The sequence below is a fragment of the Diorhabda sublineata genome, chromosome 2 (assembly GCF_026230105.1).
Source record: "Diorhabda sublineata isolate icDioSubl1.1 chromosome 2, icDioSubl1.1, whole genome shotgun sequence".
NCBI classification, from domain to species: domain Eukaryota; kingdom Metazoa; phylum Arthropoda; class Insecta; order Coleoptera; family Chrysomelidae; genus Diorhabda; species Diorhabda sublineata.
The window spans coordinates 15801507-15817969 of record NC_079475.1 but is presented as its reverse complement, the minus strand read 5'-3'; the positions used below and the strand labels follow the sequence as shown (position 1 = coordinate 15817969).

Sequence of the window (16463 nt, the reverse complement as noted above, 5' to 3'; positions counted from 1 at the left end):
TGTAATAGCATAACTTCTTGAATTTGTTCTTAGTGATATGCTTAGAGCTGTAAAATTCAGCAATATCCTCGTTAACCAAATTTCTCAAAAGTGTATTGCTGGATCCATTTTATATCATTTTGCTTTACGACAACCTAATGATTTCCAATTTCAGATCATTTTATATTTATAATACAAAGTCCAACACAACTATTATTTCTTGCAGTAGTAATTGCTGTTTGTTTACTGTTCACAATAAAATGGAAATTAATATTGAATATTGTGTAAACAGTTTCTAAAGATCTACCAACTAGTTAACACTTTATATGTCAAGTTTACATTTAACATTAAATAATTGCACTTGATAATTGATACTATTTCGTGGTTCGTTAATGCAGCTTTATTTTTCTAATCGTATTGATGTCCTTTTAGTCTATTTTCTGGATACTGAGATTTCTGTCCTATGTAAATAGCGACATCATCATTACAAGGTACTTGATATATTACTTCTTTTGTTTTTTAGAGTTCTAGATTTTTGTTTAGTGAAATATTTTGATAATATATTATGTCTTTTAGGACTTATACTAATATCATAAATATTATACGTATTATATTTTTATTTGAAAATTATTTTTACAAAACTATCTACACTTTGAATTTTTTATACATAAAATTTGAGAACCAAACAGCTCCAGTGAAAAAATGAAGCAGTCCCATCAATTTAAAACAAGTCCTGAAATAAGTATCTGAAACAAAAAGGATAGTTATTATATATATAAAAAAGAAGTAAATGATTTGATATTTTTTAGTTTGTGTAGTATAATGACGGAAAATACTATTGTATCTAACCGGCTTAAAAACAGAAGTGAAACCTTCAGTCTCTGAAGACGATAATTTCTTTATCGAAACGCGCGTCAGACAGTGTAATTGTGAGTGTTGGTGTAGTGTTAGTGTAAACAGTGCGTTCAGTAGAATCAGACAGTATAATTGTGAGTTTTGGTGTAGTGGTAGTGTAAACAGTGCGGTCAGTATGAATATTACCAATGGTTCCAAAAATTCCAACTTAGTTATGATGACTCCACGGTCTACGGAAAAGTACAGCTACGTAAGACTATTAAAATCGGATTGGTAAGTGCTGATATTTGGTTTCTTAAATGTTTTTCCAGATATCATCAAAGTTGACGTAAGCGAAAGTATGCCTTCAGATAGAGTTTGTGAGTTCCCAAGAAAGAAATGATTAGATTTGGAAATCAAACGTCTGTACAGTAAACGAAGTATCTTATGGACATTACAAAAAGTTTAGGATATGGAATCTTATTTGAATTTCAAAGAAACATGTTCAGAATCATTGGCTCAAAACTTCAGAGGAAGATTTTTGTTTCAAATAAGAAATTGGAACCACAGACAAGACTATTTCTTTGAAGCCTATCAACACTGTTGAAAACCTTTCTTCCCGGACTTTTGACAGGAAAGAGATGGGCTTGTTGAATTGATTGGATATATTGAAAATTGTCTATTGAGGTAAAAAATCCATGAGTCAGCAAAATATTTTGATTTGATTTGAATATTGTCAGGAGTTTGAAAGGGAAATGAACAAAAAGAAACAATCCATTATCTTTTTCGTTATTGAGACTACGTCCCCTGCGATTGTTTTTATTTGATCCCCACTGGTCCTTGAGTTTCTCGTATACTCCTTTATTAATTGAGAACTTTTCAGTTTCAGTACACTTGCTTAGACTTTTTTATAGTCATTGCGATAAGCCACCTCAATTTTATTCTTATATATTCCTTGGTATTTCAGAGCCTTTTTCCTAGAGTTTGAGTCAAACGATTACTGGAAATCGATAAACATCACTTCAATATCGATATTTTGTTCTCGTTGTTAATATCTGTTTAATTGTATGTCTAATGTGCCTCAGACAGTGTAATTGTTAGTGTTGGTGTAAAAGTAGTGTAAACAGTGTGTTCAGTATGAATATCACCATCAGTTCCAGAAATTAGTATTTCTGTTTTCACCAATAATAGGATACGTTCGCTGTCGGATCGGCTTTTTGAACTGGATTCTTTTATGGATTACACGAAACGGGCTTTCTTTTTGATTATAAAAATATATCGCATTTCATAGACCAATTAAAAAGTTGTAAGCTTAAGAAAACGGAAGAAGACGGTTGCCGGTCGACATACTTAATCAGCAATATTATAAATTTACAGAACACATGTTTTTCATGATTCTTCATAGTAAAATCTTTATTATAACCGTTGTTGTAGTTGTACTATTTTTTAAAAATGATAAGTATTACAAACTACAATTAAGATAATCTAACCTAAGATTACTGCTAAAGTTACGAAAGCCTCAATGTTTTCTTGGATTACCGTGGTGTGGTTCACGTTGAGTTCATTCTAAATAATCAAATGGTGATCTTTTCTTCCAAACCTAATCTAGAGTCATCACTGTCGTAGTTACCTGGTTCGACTTTTTTTTCTTTTCGGAATTCAAAAACGTTCTTCAGGGGATGCGCCACAAGTCCGTTAAAGCCATTAAAGGGGATTTACAAAAAGTTATATCAAATCTGATTAAGCTTTGGCTTTTGGTATTCGCGATAATAAATAATTGTATTTAAATAAGTGATACGTTTTGTTTTTGGTCCGTCTGTTGAAATCACATGATGATTCTCATTAATTATAAATGATTTTTCAACATTTAAAGTTTCAATACTCACCAAATACCAAAAAGAATATAAACGAAACTCCGCTCATCACACTAATTAAACAAAACTCTTTATTGGTTTCCCCTCTTATTGTTAGCCCCAAGATAGGCATTCCCACATACTGCAGCGTTGATATACTGAGAAGTACTTGAACGGCTCCAAATATCAGTACTGCTTTCGATTTGGAGTCCGCTATCACTGGAAATGGAAAATACATTATACAATGTGACCAGGGTAGGTAAGATAAGACATCAAAAATTCACGATTCCTATTATGATTTTTTGAGACTTATTGTTAGACCTGTTAGACTAATTTTGAATCTATGCCTCAAAAGTTGTTCAAAAATCCTAATTTTTTTATATAGTAAAGTGTCTTTCATAATGGAAATATATCAAACAGAAGTACTGCTTGGCGTTTGTTCAAGAGATTTTTTATAATCGTTTAGAAGAAAGATAGAAAGAAAAGCTTATGATGAAACTGATGCAGAAATTTTAAACAACGATCAACAGTTAATACTTTTGTAGTTTTCTATGGAGTTTCCTCAATATTAAAAAATATATCAGATCTATTTTCTTAGTTTAATTATGATATCCCAGTTATGAAAAACCTTACGAATTAATGGAATTTCTTTTTGACTCTACTCACAATAAATTGAAAAAACTGATGCTCTAATTATAAAAAAATTATCATTTTTCTATCTCCTTTATCTACATTTTTTAATAAAAAATTATTCTATTCATAAAGCGGAAATGTCCATTATTTTGCATAACGATGTTAAAACAACGAAATAGATAAATTCTTGACAATATGACAACTCGCATGCGGTTCGCTCTGCAATTTGCCCACTCGTCTAGCAAAAGACCACTTTCGGAAAAGCGAGTCCTGCAAGCCTGCGAGTCCAGTAAAACACCATTTTCAGGACGTATTACGTACAATATTTTTTTTAAAACCGGCTAGAAATTAGTTCATTCCGGTTTATTTTTAGGTCGGAAAATCTCATTTTGTTCGACCTAGCCAGAAAATCTCATTTTGTTCGACCAAGCCAGAAAATTAGTCAGGTAAAAGCTTTTAGCGGACTATCACAATAATTTTCTGGCTCGGTCCGACATAATGAGATTTTCTGACCTAAAAATAAATCGGAAAGTACTAATTTATGGCCGGTTTAAAAAGAAATTAAACGCATATGAAAAACTTACTGAAGTATCCTGAGGCTCCAATCCAGCACAACGTCCAGAAACATATCGGTCTTCTCTTTTTATCTATGTTTATCCAATGTGATATAAACGTGAAGAATAAACTTGTCAGTGATAACAAACCAATCAATGTTGAAAGTTCCTTCATAGGAGTATTTGGCAATTCTTGGTATATATACAATGGAAACAGACTATAGTAGACAAATATTGAAAATTTTGTTGTCAAAACAGTCAAAAAAGACTTGTAAAAAGTTGGTTGTTTTAGTATTTCTAGCCTATCTGATAATTTATCTGATAATAATCTTGGTTTTTGAAGAGTTGTTGGCATAAATACCGCGGATGTGACCTCTTGCGAATCCTCAATAACATCATAAGAATAAGTATTGTTATTGTTAACAGGTAAATCGGAAAAAAGAGGCATAGGTATTCCAGATATACTTGTAGTAGGTATATTTCTGTTCTCTTCTGCGAGTGATAATTCAAGTTGAAGATTCTCACTGTTTTTTGGCTCATCTTCAAAATTAACCCAGTTTTTTTTTGGTTTCGCTTCTATATTAATTTCATTTTGATCGTCAAAAGTTTCCCAATCTTGGTTCAATTTTTTGTATTTGTTGTAGTCTGAATCTTCTTCTTTATCCTCAAAAGTTTCCCAGTTTTTTCGTATTCCATTCGAGTTACTGCTACTTGGTTCTACTGCCTCTTCAGTCGGAGTAGGCAATTTATGTTTTTCTACTGTTGTGCGGCTCCCTGTGCTGTTCTGTCTTTTTATTTGGAGTTCTTTTGCATTTTTTGACAAAATATCTTCTTCGTCCTCGGGATTTGGCTAAAAATTTATGAGATTAAAAAAAAGGATCTAACAATATTTAATTGATATACGAGAAGAATATCACATTAAAAAAAAACAGTTGACTCGTATATATAAACACACTAGGAGCGCTGGTTAAGAAAAGCAAAATGCCAGTAAGTGCTACAAAGAAAAAAGTCTACTTCTTCAAAATACATCAGAAGAACGAAACAAAGGGTATGGAAGAAGTTGAAAGTGACATATTGGGCAACGGTTTCAAAATTGCAACAAGGTCGCTCTGTCTAAGACCATCTATGGTCTTATCGAACGAGGAAATGTTCAAAGAAACTGAGAAATTCTTTTCAAAACAAGAAGAAAGAAAATGACTGAGATGAATAAGTTACTAAGACACGGCATATTACCACAGATATTGGAGATTGATTCTACTGGAAAAACCTAGAAAACCTCAGCAGAATAAACCAAGTTTTAAGCCAATTTACCTATTCAATTAGGTGGAAAAACTACTGGAACAATCTACTGAATGCAAGGATTCTGAGGAGTTTTAACAATAGTGGCGGACTGTCAAGTAATTAGTTGGGATTTATAGAGAGAAAGTCAACAATCGACAACCTTAAATGAGTAATGGATAAAGTGGAAGGAATCAAAACCGTTACTTAAGTAAATCAAAAGCTATGCGTACCAGTCACTCTAGATGTTCTTTATCAAAGACCAAATTACCTGATCCGTATAATAAAAAGATATTTCCAAGAGACTTCCTAATTGGAGAGAAGACCAAAATGAAAATACTACAGAGTCCAGTTCTTGGACCGCTGCTCTGGAATTTATATTATGATGGGGTGCTAAGATTGGAAATACTAGAGAATGTTACAGTTAATGGATATACTGATAACAGCCAAAAGTAAAAGTGCTCTAGTTCAGCTAACATGGATGCGAACCAAAAAACTCCAGCTGACGCCAGAAAAAACAAGGACAATTGTGGTAGTAGGTAAAAAACGAAATTGTTATAGACATCATGGTTTTAGAAATTAGTAGACGCGATAAACTGAAGTATCTCGAAGCAGAAAGTTCTGCCAATTGACATGACTCCGACGCTTCTTCGAAAAGCTACGTTCACGTAAAAAGAAATGCAAAATCGATGGCACTGGTTAAAATCTTCTACATCTATTATCTACGTTTAGTGTATAAATTTTAGCAAAAACAATAAAACTGGAATTATTGATAGTTTTTTTATTATCTTTGGCTTCTGAGAAATAACGGATTTAAGTTTATAAATTTGGAATGTAACTATAAAAGTTTGTGAAAAGAAACGTATTGCTTGAGATTGTAAGCGAAGAGACGTCGCAACGGACCAGATCTACAATTACAGCTTTAAAACGAAATGGGTTAACTGCCCGCGCAATGTTATCTATTGAGAAAAGGAATTACTCAAAAGATCCCAAATTTTTTAGGAATTACTCATTTATATGCCAAAAAAACTACATTACAAAACCAAAACCTCCCTTCACACTTTGTAGGTTTTGTCAACTAGTCTCATGTAGAACTACTTACTGCTATATATTTGTAGGCATCTCTTTGTTTGGACTTCAAATAAGCTGGTTTTCTGAACACCAAATTGAAAATTAATCCTTGTAATATGATTGCTTGATACCACATTATCACATAAAGTAAATTAGTATTTAAAACATTATGTCCAATTGCGATAGGTGCCACAACGAATCCCAAGGCTGCGACGGCTTGACAAATATTAGCCAAAATTGCATGTTTCATTCTGAAGTATTGGGCCAGTAGAATTTCGCACTGGGCTGTTTGTATAGAAGCACCAATACCTAAAATTTTCAATACAATAATTATTTACAATTAAATAGATCATGTAGACAGGGAATCATTCCTACACATTATCACGATTTTTATCGTAGTTTTAAAGTTGGTTCGACGGATGATGAAGATATTGATGAAAATACGTAGGCGCCACATTAAAACTACTTTCCCACACTTTTTCACATTATTACTGTGCCATTTTTAATTTAATAAAGATTTTTAAATGTATTCATTCATTTTATCTTCCCAAATAACGTATTAAATAGCTAAAGTGAATCTTTTTGAAAATAATAAGAGCCAGAAAAACGTAAGCCTGGCACTTTTTGGAAAACGATAAATATTTCATATAATTGACAAGCTTATTAAAAGTTTTTTTTTGCTATTTTAAGTCTCCAATTACTGGTCCACACTAAGGATTTTTTCTTTACTCGATTAGCTGTTATATAATGTATAATAAAGTTCAAGTTTTCAATACGTTCGTTTGGCTTTTATGGGACGATATATATATATATATATATATATATATATATATATATATATATATATATATATATATATATATATATATATATATATATATATATATATATACTAGACTAGACTATTCCCCTAAAAACTGTACAACACTGTTAAATAAAAAACAACAGTGAATGGTATAAGATATCGATTATCGATTGATTCACATAAATATTGTAAATAATTTCTAATTAAATATTAGACAATATTTCCGGTAAGAATCGAACTTGTACCTCTCGATCCAGGGTCAAAATATCAAATACAATAAATTTAATAATTTAACAATAAACATCCCATGGAATATAAAACTGTAAATACCAAATTCATTTAATGATTCAACAACGAAACGTAAATGAAAAATTTCAAATGTGTTTTTATTTGTCAATTTCCAGCGCTTGCATTCTCTCAGTGAAAGTTCTCACATATTGAAAAAAAACGGAGCAAATTCTGTCCTGTCACAGCCCTAATCTAACCACTGCAGTCTAAGTAACGTTCAAACTGGTCCGTGTGCACATAAAATCAGTGCACATATAGCTCGTGAATGTACTAATCAGTGTCGAGACGGCAATTTTGACAAATATTAGCGTACAATATTCAAAAACCAGTAAATTTAAATTTAAAACATAAACTTACGAGAAAACATAGTCTTACTGCTTGCCGTGTTAATTATTTGGAAGCGACAAGGCTCCAGAATGGACCAACTGAAGCTTTAGAGACTTATACCACTTATCGTGTTGTACAAGTAGGAAATAAGGTAGATCATACACTAAAACGAAAGAAAGTTAACCGGAAACTAATATCAGTTGACAATGCAACAAAAGATGATATTCTACCAAAAATGTATGACTTTTATAAAGAAAAATAGGAAAGTTTCCAACGTCATGCTGAAGATATCACGAAAAATATATTTGCGCATGCATTGATATTATCTTTAAAATTTCAGCCATTTTGGACGCTTAGTTTCTGTTTGACTCATAATGGGGAAACTTCAATATCGAGTTGTCATTAAATATTTGTTTGAAACTTTAGATAGCTGGGTACAAAGATGGCGGTATCAGCTTGACTAAAAATGAGCGTCGAAAACGGCCAAAAGCTGCGATAAACAGAGGTATCATCAGAAAAATTCACCAAACGTTACTGAAACTAAGTTCTTCTTTTTTTTTCTGCTATCCATTAATGGATGTTTGTATCATTTCTGGCCATTTTACCTGTGTCTGGTGGTATGGAATAATTCTCCTGTGGTTCTTATCTCTCTCCATTTTTCAATATTGTGGAGCCACTTTTTGCCCAATCTTTTTCTTCTTTTTACCTCTACCTCTCCCACATGTTGTTTTTCTACGTTCTCTTTACAGAATTTTCTTCTTTCTTACAGGTTTTTCTTACCATCCATGAAACCCTCAAACTTATTCGGTAGATCCACATCTCAACTGCCTCAAATCTGTTCATTGTGATAACTTTCAGTGTTCAGCCTTGTATACCGTATAATAGCACAGAGCATACGTAGCATTTTGTGAATCTTATTCTGAGGTTGAGAATTCGTAAACACATTTCTGAATCTCATGGATTTGCTCCTTGCTTTTTCTATCCGGCATTTGATCTCTACGTCTGATAACCAGTCTTCACATAACCAAGTTCCCAGATAGTTAAACTTTTTGCCCGTTCCTTCTCTTCACTATTGTATTATAGTTTTACATTCTGGAACTCATCTAATTTGAGGGTGATTACTAGGAATTTTCTTTTTTTTATATTGGTATTGATTCCAATAACTCTGCATTCCAGCTATGCCCAAAAGGCTTTGGAGGTCATTCTTGTTATCTGCTATGATCGCTGATCACCATGGTCAAAATTTCCGAATTGTACTTCGAATTGGTTTCCCCAGCGACTTTTTCCTGTTTTCTAACCTTTGTTTCAATTGCAGTAGAGATGTAACCAAGGTAAACCTTTGCGAATTTTTTTATGATAACAAAATTTAACATAACTGGTTTCAATTTATATAAATTCCACTTCTATTTGAATAATTAAATTTGTATATTCTTTATATCCCTATTTACTTGAGTAAACAAAAAAAACTTTTAAATGGTAAATCTGATAGCTATAAAAATAATTTCTCAAATAAGTATGAGTTTCTAAAGATATTGTATAAGTTTCGTAAATTAAAAACATATTTATAATAAAATAGATATTTACCACAAACAATTCCTGCTAGAGGAAATAAAATAATTCCAGTATATTCCGCAAGACCCATCCACAAAAACAAAAGACCCGCACATGTCAAACATGTACCTGCAGTTGCAACTAACCTTGGCCACGTGCTGTTTGAAATGAGATATCTAGAAGTTGGATCTAAAAACAAAGTTTGTAATTAAATAACATGATTTGTAACATAAATGGCCGCTAGACATGAAGCAATACAACGTGCAATACAATTCAAGAATATATCATTAGACAAAGCTCAGCTTGTTGCATGTAAATTGCAAAAGGAATGGAAATCAACAGACATAAGATACATGAATATATTATAGAGCAAATGATTAATGAGCACATTATTTATAATGAGCCGGCACTATGTATAATTTCTACCTATATATATCCAATTAATTAATATCAAAACTTCGTTACTTATTACATTGTCTTGTCATTATGAATATTACCAGGTGACCATTGGACAATTTGATAACAAAGCTAAATGGATAGGGTACGGATTTCAAATCATTTTCATTTATTTTGGCATTGAATGTGAGTGTAGAAGATGAGGACGGGTTTTATTTTATTTTCGACAATTTATTGTCGAACTGTAATGAAATAATTGTTAGGTTAGGTTACATAAGTAGTAATTTCTATTAAAATACTTCATAGATAATGGACAATATATATAAAGGCTTCACAATTTGATCATTTGAATGATTACTATCTATATGTTCACAAAATACTTTATCCACGAGTGTTGTATAATGAACCCATTATATATCTGCTTATTTGACCTTAATAATACCCAGTAATCCCGGTAGTAATTAATGAATCACTATTGTCAAATTCTTTCTTGATTTAGGTATATTATATTGCTTTGCTAAAAAAATCGTTTTTTATAATTTTATCACGTAAAACACTACTAAATATTTTTTTCCTAAGCCAGATTGGAACCCGGGACCTGTAGTGTCAATGCACGGAGCATTAACACTGAGCTATCAGAAACGTTAAGTGATTTTGTCGTATATCTGTTTCTAAACGTACTATGCTTTTGAAACAATTTATAAATCGAAGTAGTTTTTGAAACAATATAAATTTGTAATTTAAATTTATCTATGTCTTAATATTTTATGTCTTTTATTTTACACCACAAGAAATTAGAGGAGCTGCTGAAGTTACCTCATCAAATTTATTACCGAAAAAGTCAATGAAAGTATATAAAATATGAATTTTGAACTGGTAAAAGGTATTATTGATGACTATAAATTAATACCACCCATACCATAAATACTAAATATTTGTTAGAATAAAATAATAATTTATCAAAATTTTCCAACAAAAATATTTAGTAGTCGCGGATAAACTATAGTACTCTACTCGCATGTAATGATTTACTGTTCTCTCGGTGATTTATACCACTCGATAGCGCTCGTGACAGTAAACTTCACCTACCAAAGATTTTTTAGCTCTATGAGTCTATATTTAACTTACAAATAACAACAAATTCATCTTTGTATTTAATTTTACTGAAATTATCTTCGCTTGTTATATTAATTCTTAGTGATGGGTTCCTCATAATCGCTTTAAATAAATATTGAATGAATGAATTGAATAAATTTCGGCGATTTCCTTTTGTTGATACGGATACAGATACCAATTGATTAATTATAGATTGTTTCTTACTCACCAAAAATTGTCCAACTGGATATAAATAATATTGGAGTGTACATAAAGGTGTCATCCCATAACTTTGGACTCGAATCATTTTTTGATAACCCCGGAAGTCTCGAAAATGCCAGAAATATACCAAGACTGACTGTTAAACTTGGTATTACAGCCTGAAAATTGTTAATTGTATATAAATTATACAAATAGTATAGAGAGTAATAAAAAATTAGATATGAGAACTAGAGGATCAACAATGCTGGTGAATTGACTTATAAGGAATTTGGAGTTCCCCTTGGGTAACTAAACAGTAGGAAATATCCTTGTTACTAAATCATCATTGATCAAGTCAACTTAAAGCTTCACTCAAATTTATCTCCGTATATCGTGACATTTCGATACTTAGGAGAATAAAATAAAAGGACCACAAAGTTACTGAAGAAGATGTTAACAACAATCAATATTTCACGTAAAACTTTCAAGGGTAAAAATACTGTGAGAAAGTCTATAGGTTCTGGATCTGGTACTGTTGATTTGTATGTACTTTCATTATGATACTATATAGAGCTTGAATTTCTGAAGACTAAGTGGAAAAAGGATGTTAATAAATCTTCAAATATTTCATGAACCATGCGTTAGAAGCTTGCTTAGTCATTTGGTTCAGTACGCTCTATTTTCCGATCTATGCCCCGTTTTGGGAGTACGTTTTTCCCCTACCACTGTAGTACAACTCCGGTCAGGGGGAAAACCTAGGATAGTCATATTAGGGTAGAAATAAAGCCATTAAAACAATAGAACCTATTTCAACAAATATTTCCGATTCATCTATGTTTAACGCTACTGACATATTCATGTTCTAGAGAAACAGACAGTACTTACATAGTACCCTTATTTTAAGGGATGTTCCTAATTTACTTTCAGTTGTAGCAGCTCTAAATCCCTATTTTACATTTAAAAGTTTCATTTGCATTTAACCAAACTCGTCTATCTCTATAAATTCCAATCAAATTTCATGGACGAACTTTTATAAGTAAAGATGTAAACCAATAAAAACACTTTAACTTAAATCCTAAGTAAGTAAAAATCTCTATAACTTAATAGTATACTACTTAACAAGAGTTGTAAGTAACCCTTTACGCACGAAGTGAAAAATTTTATGCATGAAGCATAAATTTCATGAGTGCGTAATGGGTTTATAACTCATGTAACGTACTACGCTCATTCCTACATGCTACTTAAGAAAACGTGTCCTATTTTTAAAGAAATTGCATAATGTGCTGTCTAGATTTAGGGGCATCACTCTTTCGATCCTAAGTATACCTCTCTAATACTAAAAGTTTTTACGTTTTTTAATTGACTAAATTTGTGTAAATAGACCAAATAAAGTCTTACGTAAATTAAAATTTGATTGTAATTCAATTAAACCAAGAAGTTTAAGTTTTTTTTTTCAAAACGCACGTGTATGTTATGAAATCTCATTACGTGTATGTCATTTACAAGGAATGTTGGCAGTGCGATTTTTGACGTTTACAGACATGGGCGTAGAAAAAGTTATTTAACGTTTCCCTTGGTCTTTATCTTATCGAGGTTCTATTGTACTAGGAAATTCTGAGAAAATGTAATAGATCAATATTAATTATGGTTAACAATAAATATCATGAAATAAATCTGTTTAGTAAACTTTTAGTTTGGGTATACTTGACCAAAATCAAAGTTACAAAACCAAAAATTCTATTTGTGCTTTAAAATACAGTGTGTTCCATTTGGAAGAAAAAAGAAAATGGAAGGCTCTAGTTTTCGTCCACACTGCATACAAGAGGGAAAACAATTAAAATTTCATATAAAATAGAGACATTGTATATTGCATCTCATTACGAAACTTTGTTAGGCAAAATAATTTTTTTCTATAACGCATAATAAGCTACACATCTTTGCAATAAGTGGAAAGAAAAGTTAAATCTAATACTAATCAATAATAGTTATACAATCTAAACTAATTATTATCAAACTTATTGACTTAATATAAAAGAGAACTATATTATTTTGGTAAATATCGTTACGTATTATAGTAGCCATAATTGTTTTTTAATTGAACTTTATGGACGAGATGAAATAAAATATTTTATCTTGATATTATGTATATGTATTTATTATCAACTTCAATATATACCACTCCTCTATCCTTACATTGCTCCCTCCGAATCATTCATTATTCGAATCACGACAAGCAGTCTTTTTATGTCTGTTCTTATGGATACGCGCCGCTTTTTCTTTCACAACTTCAACAGACACAAATCTGGTGCCTTCTAAATGCAGATTTGACATTAGAAAAGAGTTAGAAGTCGCTCGGTACAAGATCAGGCGTATAGGGTGGATGGTCTAGCACTGGTATGTTGTACTTGACTAGACACCTCATGCGGAATGAGGTACCAGGCTACAGGCACGGTAGACATCGCATTCGACAGAGAAGGTTTCAGGCTAAACTACTAAAGTATAGTAACAATTTATTCTATTAATAATGAATCACCCTGTATAGAACTGAAGATATATTGGTGAATTCATATTGATATTAAGTATTTTCGTAATCAGATTTTGTGCTAGTAATCAATAATTCTCATTTAATAAACAAAGGCGTTAAATATTTTATCATTGTTATGTTATAAAATATTTAAATTAATTTAAGAAAGTACCTCGTATATTCATATTCATAACAATTGAGTACAAGTTTTTGAATCTCAAACATACCTGAAAAAACAATGAAGAGGAGAAGACTAACCATCCATATCCCCCGTCTGGTATGGTGGGTCCAAGTTCCGGTTGCGTAGATACAACACGGTCGATAACAAGTTGATGCTCTTGATTTGGTCTTCTTTGGTCGTCGGAATACATTTTGGTTAACACTTCACTTAAATTTTTACACTTTATCACATTTTACAGTCGTAATATTAATAAAAAACTCTATTTCTGCAGCACAAATTAAGTTTCTGGATAAAAGTGAATCATAAACGTCGTGTATTGTTATCTTATCATTTCAGTGAGTAAATATAATTAACATTAAAATGTATATATATACACATATTTAACTATGGCATTTTTTGACAAAACAAAACTAGTTTTGTGCAAGTTAACCAACGAATGGCCAGTCCAAGGTCTAGCACAATATTTATTTATTTAAAGTCGTACAAAATTCCAAATTTTAATATATCATTCAGCAGGTACCATTGAAAGGTAGTACCAATAACAATCACAATGCGCACCAGGTAGTTATGACGTAGTAATCGGGTGGTGGTAACGTGCAGCATTGTCTCGGTTTCACTTAATAGTTTGTAAGCAGTTCGAAATAAATGTAAAATTCAAGGTTAATGAAATGAGAATTGAAAAAAACTCTCGTTAGTGTAGGGACATCTATTTTTTTTATGTTTTGATAAGATAAGTATATTAATGTTATTCACCTGCATATCTTGCGATAAGATCAAAATAATTTTTCTACCAGGTGATAAACTTGGACTTCTGAGTTCAACGACTCCGTTTTCACGATGAATACCAAAAAAGGGTTTCAAAGAGTGGCATATTTAGCACACAATAACGACGATATCGTTGGAATTTTTATGTTGGATATGGTTTTAGACCAGGAACGGGAAATAATTTCCTCTGTATAGCTATATTGAGGTGCTTTTTTGGTTTTATTTTACTTTTGGATAGCGCCAACTATGGCGGGAGGCATAACATTCGAGTATATGAATTGAAAATAAGAATAAAACAAAATTACTTGCTCAAATAACTTGATGTTAAGCTGTAGTAGATTAAGGATTAGGTCGTAGGGGCGGTTGCAAAATTATTCCCTGTCGTCAGCATTTGGCTGATAAACGGAGTTTCTCAGGTTACAGGTACAGGAAAAACACAGACAACCTGTAACACCAATGATGCACTATTTGACATAATAAATGTCATTATATAGGGCTTCAAGGAGCCATGTGACCAAGTACAGGAAAAAATTTCTCCGCATATCTGTGTTGAAGTGCTTTTTTTAGTTTTATTTTACTTTTGGACAGCGCCATCTATTGCTGAAGGCATAAAATTCAAGCTTATTATAGATTTGCAACGAATATTCGGTTACTATTCGGTATTCGGCCTATTCGGATGCTTTTATTATATTCGGCCGAAGACCGAATATCTACATATTATTCGGCCGACTTAAATAATTTTGTCATAAAGAAATAATTGGTAAAATGAAAAATTAAGATCGATTGATTGCGTATATATTCATATTTTCATTTCTGTTATAATTATTTAAGTAGCCATTGGTGCATATCACAGGTACATAATCTTGGAAAAATGGAGGATTCTATGTATTTGAATTATTTTCATAATCAAATTTAGAAGGGGAAGGTTATGGTGCAGAAAGACTAACTTTTCTGCATTTTTTGGAAATAGTTTACTTCTTTTTTTTCTCGTAGACCATCCCAACTTCAGAGAAAAGGCGCTTTGAATAAACACTACTTCCTGGCTCCGACAAATATTTTGGTGCATTCTCGGAAAATCAAATTTCCTTGCTTGCCACCATGTATACGGGTTGCCATGGCGTGATATATTACTAATATTTAAGAAAAGATCCATTTCTACTGAAACTGCATTTTTTTCTGTTGATGTGTTTCCAGAAGCTGTGCCTTTTTCTGCTATCAGCTATCCATAAAAGTTGAGTGAATAGTCTGATTTAGACTTTGCTCTTCAGTTCTCATCCTCTTGGCCAAAGTAGGGGACGAACTCGCGCTATCGTCGCTTGTTTCTTCACAGCTCATTTTTATGCTATCGATTAATACATACTGCTTCACTTTTTCTTTTTGCAGTTGATTGGTGAAAACATTCATTTTAAATCTTGGACCGAGAAAGGTAGCAACCAAATGATTTTTACTCGTTGTAATGTCCTCAAATCGTTCTTGTATCCCTTATTGTATGACGAGTATTGCCTGGCTTAATTTGGGTGTTAGCTCTTTTGACGTGCTCATTTTATTGTAATATCGCATTAAGGTAGCAACATACGGAATAATTTCAGAAATGCAAGCGTAACCGGAACTTATAAGTTTTGTTATCTCCTCAAATGGTTGTAATAATTTTAAAAGATGCTCCAAAAGCTCCCATTGTGCAGCAGTCAAATTGGCAATATGACAGTCCGTCAGATAGACAGAAATGGCTCGTTTTTGTTGCATTAGCGTGCTAACATCTTGGACTAATTCATGTTGAGGGAGACCCAAATCTTTTTGAACAGAATGCAGTTTTTCTTGTGCAATACCAGAATGATTAAAATGAGTTACGATTTTTCTACCTGTAGCTATCATTTGAGTCACATCTAACTGAACCTTTAGACAATCATTGACAATCAATTGAATAGTATGAATGAAACAACGTACTGAGGCCAACTCTGCATCACTAACAGCTTTTACTATTTTTCGTCCATTATCATGAATAACAATATGAATTTTTTCACGGATGTCCCACAAATTTGCAATTTCTTGTAAGCTGTATTCGTTGCTATGTGTTGTCCCTCAAAATGCTTGATGCTCAATACTACATGTTTGAGGTTGAATTAGCGGT

At 32.0% G+C, this 16463-nt stretch overlaps 1 protein-coding gene across 1 annotated transcript; it reads right to left on the bottom strand.

The window, feature by feature from the left end:
* Positions 1–578: 578 nt before the first annotated feature.
* Positions 579–14421, bottom strand: LOC130440821 (uncharacterized). Its single transcript, XM_056774176.1, has 7 exons — positions 13617–14421; positions 10894–11044; positions 9207–9362; positions 6234–6511; positions 3884–4703; positions 2700–2885; positions 579–725 (listed from the first exon to the last, which is right to left on the bottom strand). Exons 1-7 carry the CDS (start codon positions 13758–13760, stop codon positions 625–627), a joined length of 1836 nt encoding a protein of 611 aa, XP_056630154.1. The 5' UTR covers positions 13761–14421; the 3' UTR covers positions 579–624.
* Between the last annotated feature and the right edge of the window lie 2042 nt (positions 14422–16463).

Coding starts and splice junctions, on each gene's coding strand:
- LOC130440821 (XM_056774176.1), bottom strand. CDS start 13,760: ATGTATTCCGACGACCAAAGAAGACCAAATCAAGAGCATCAACTTGTT. Junction 6,512..9,206: donor TCTAGCAGGAATTGTTTGTG/GTAAATATCTAT, acceptor TGAAAATTTTAG/GTATTGGTGCTTCTATACAA. Junction 726..2,699: donor TATATTCTTTTTGGTATTTG/GTGAGTATTGAA, acceptor TTTTTGTTTCAG/ATACTTATTTCAGGACTTGT.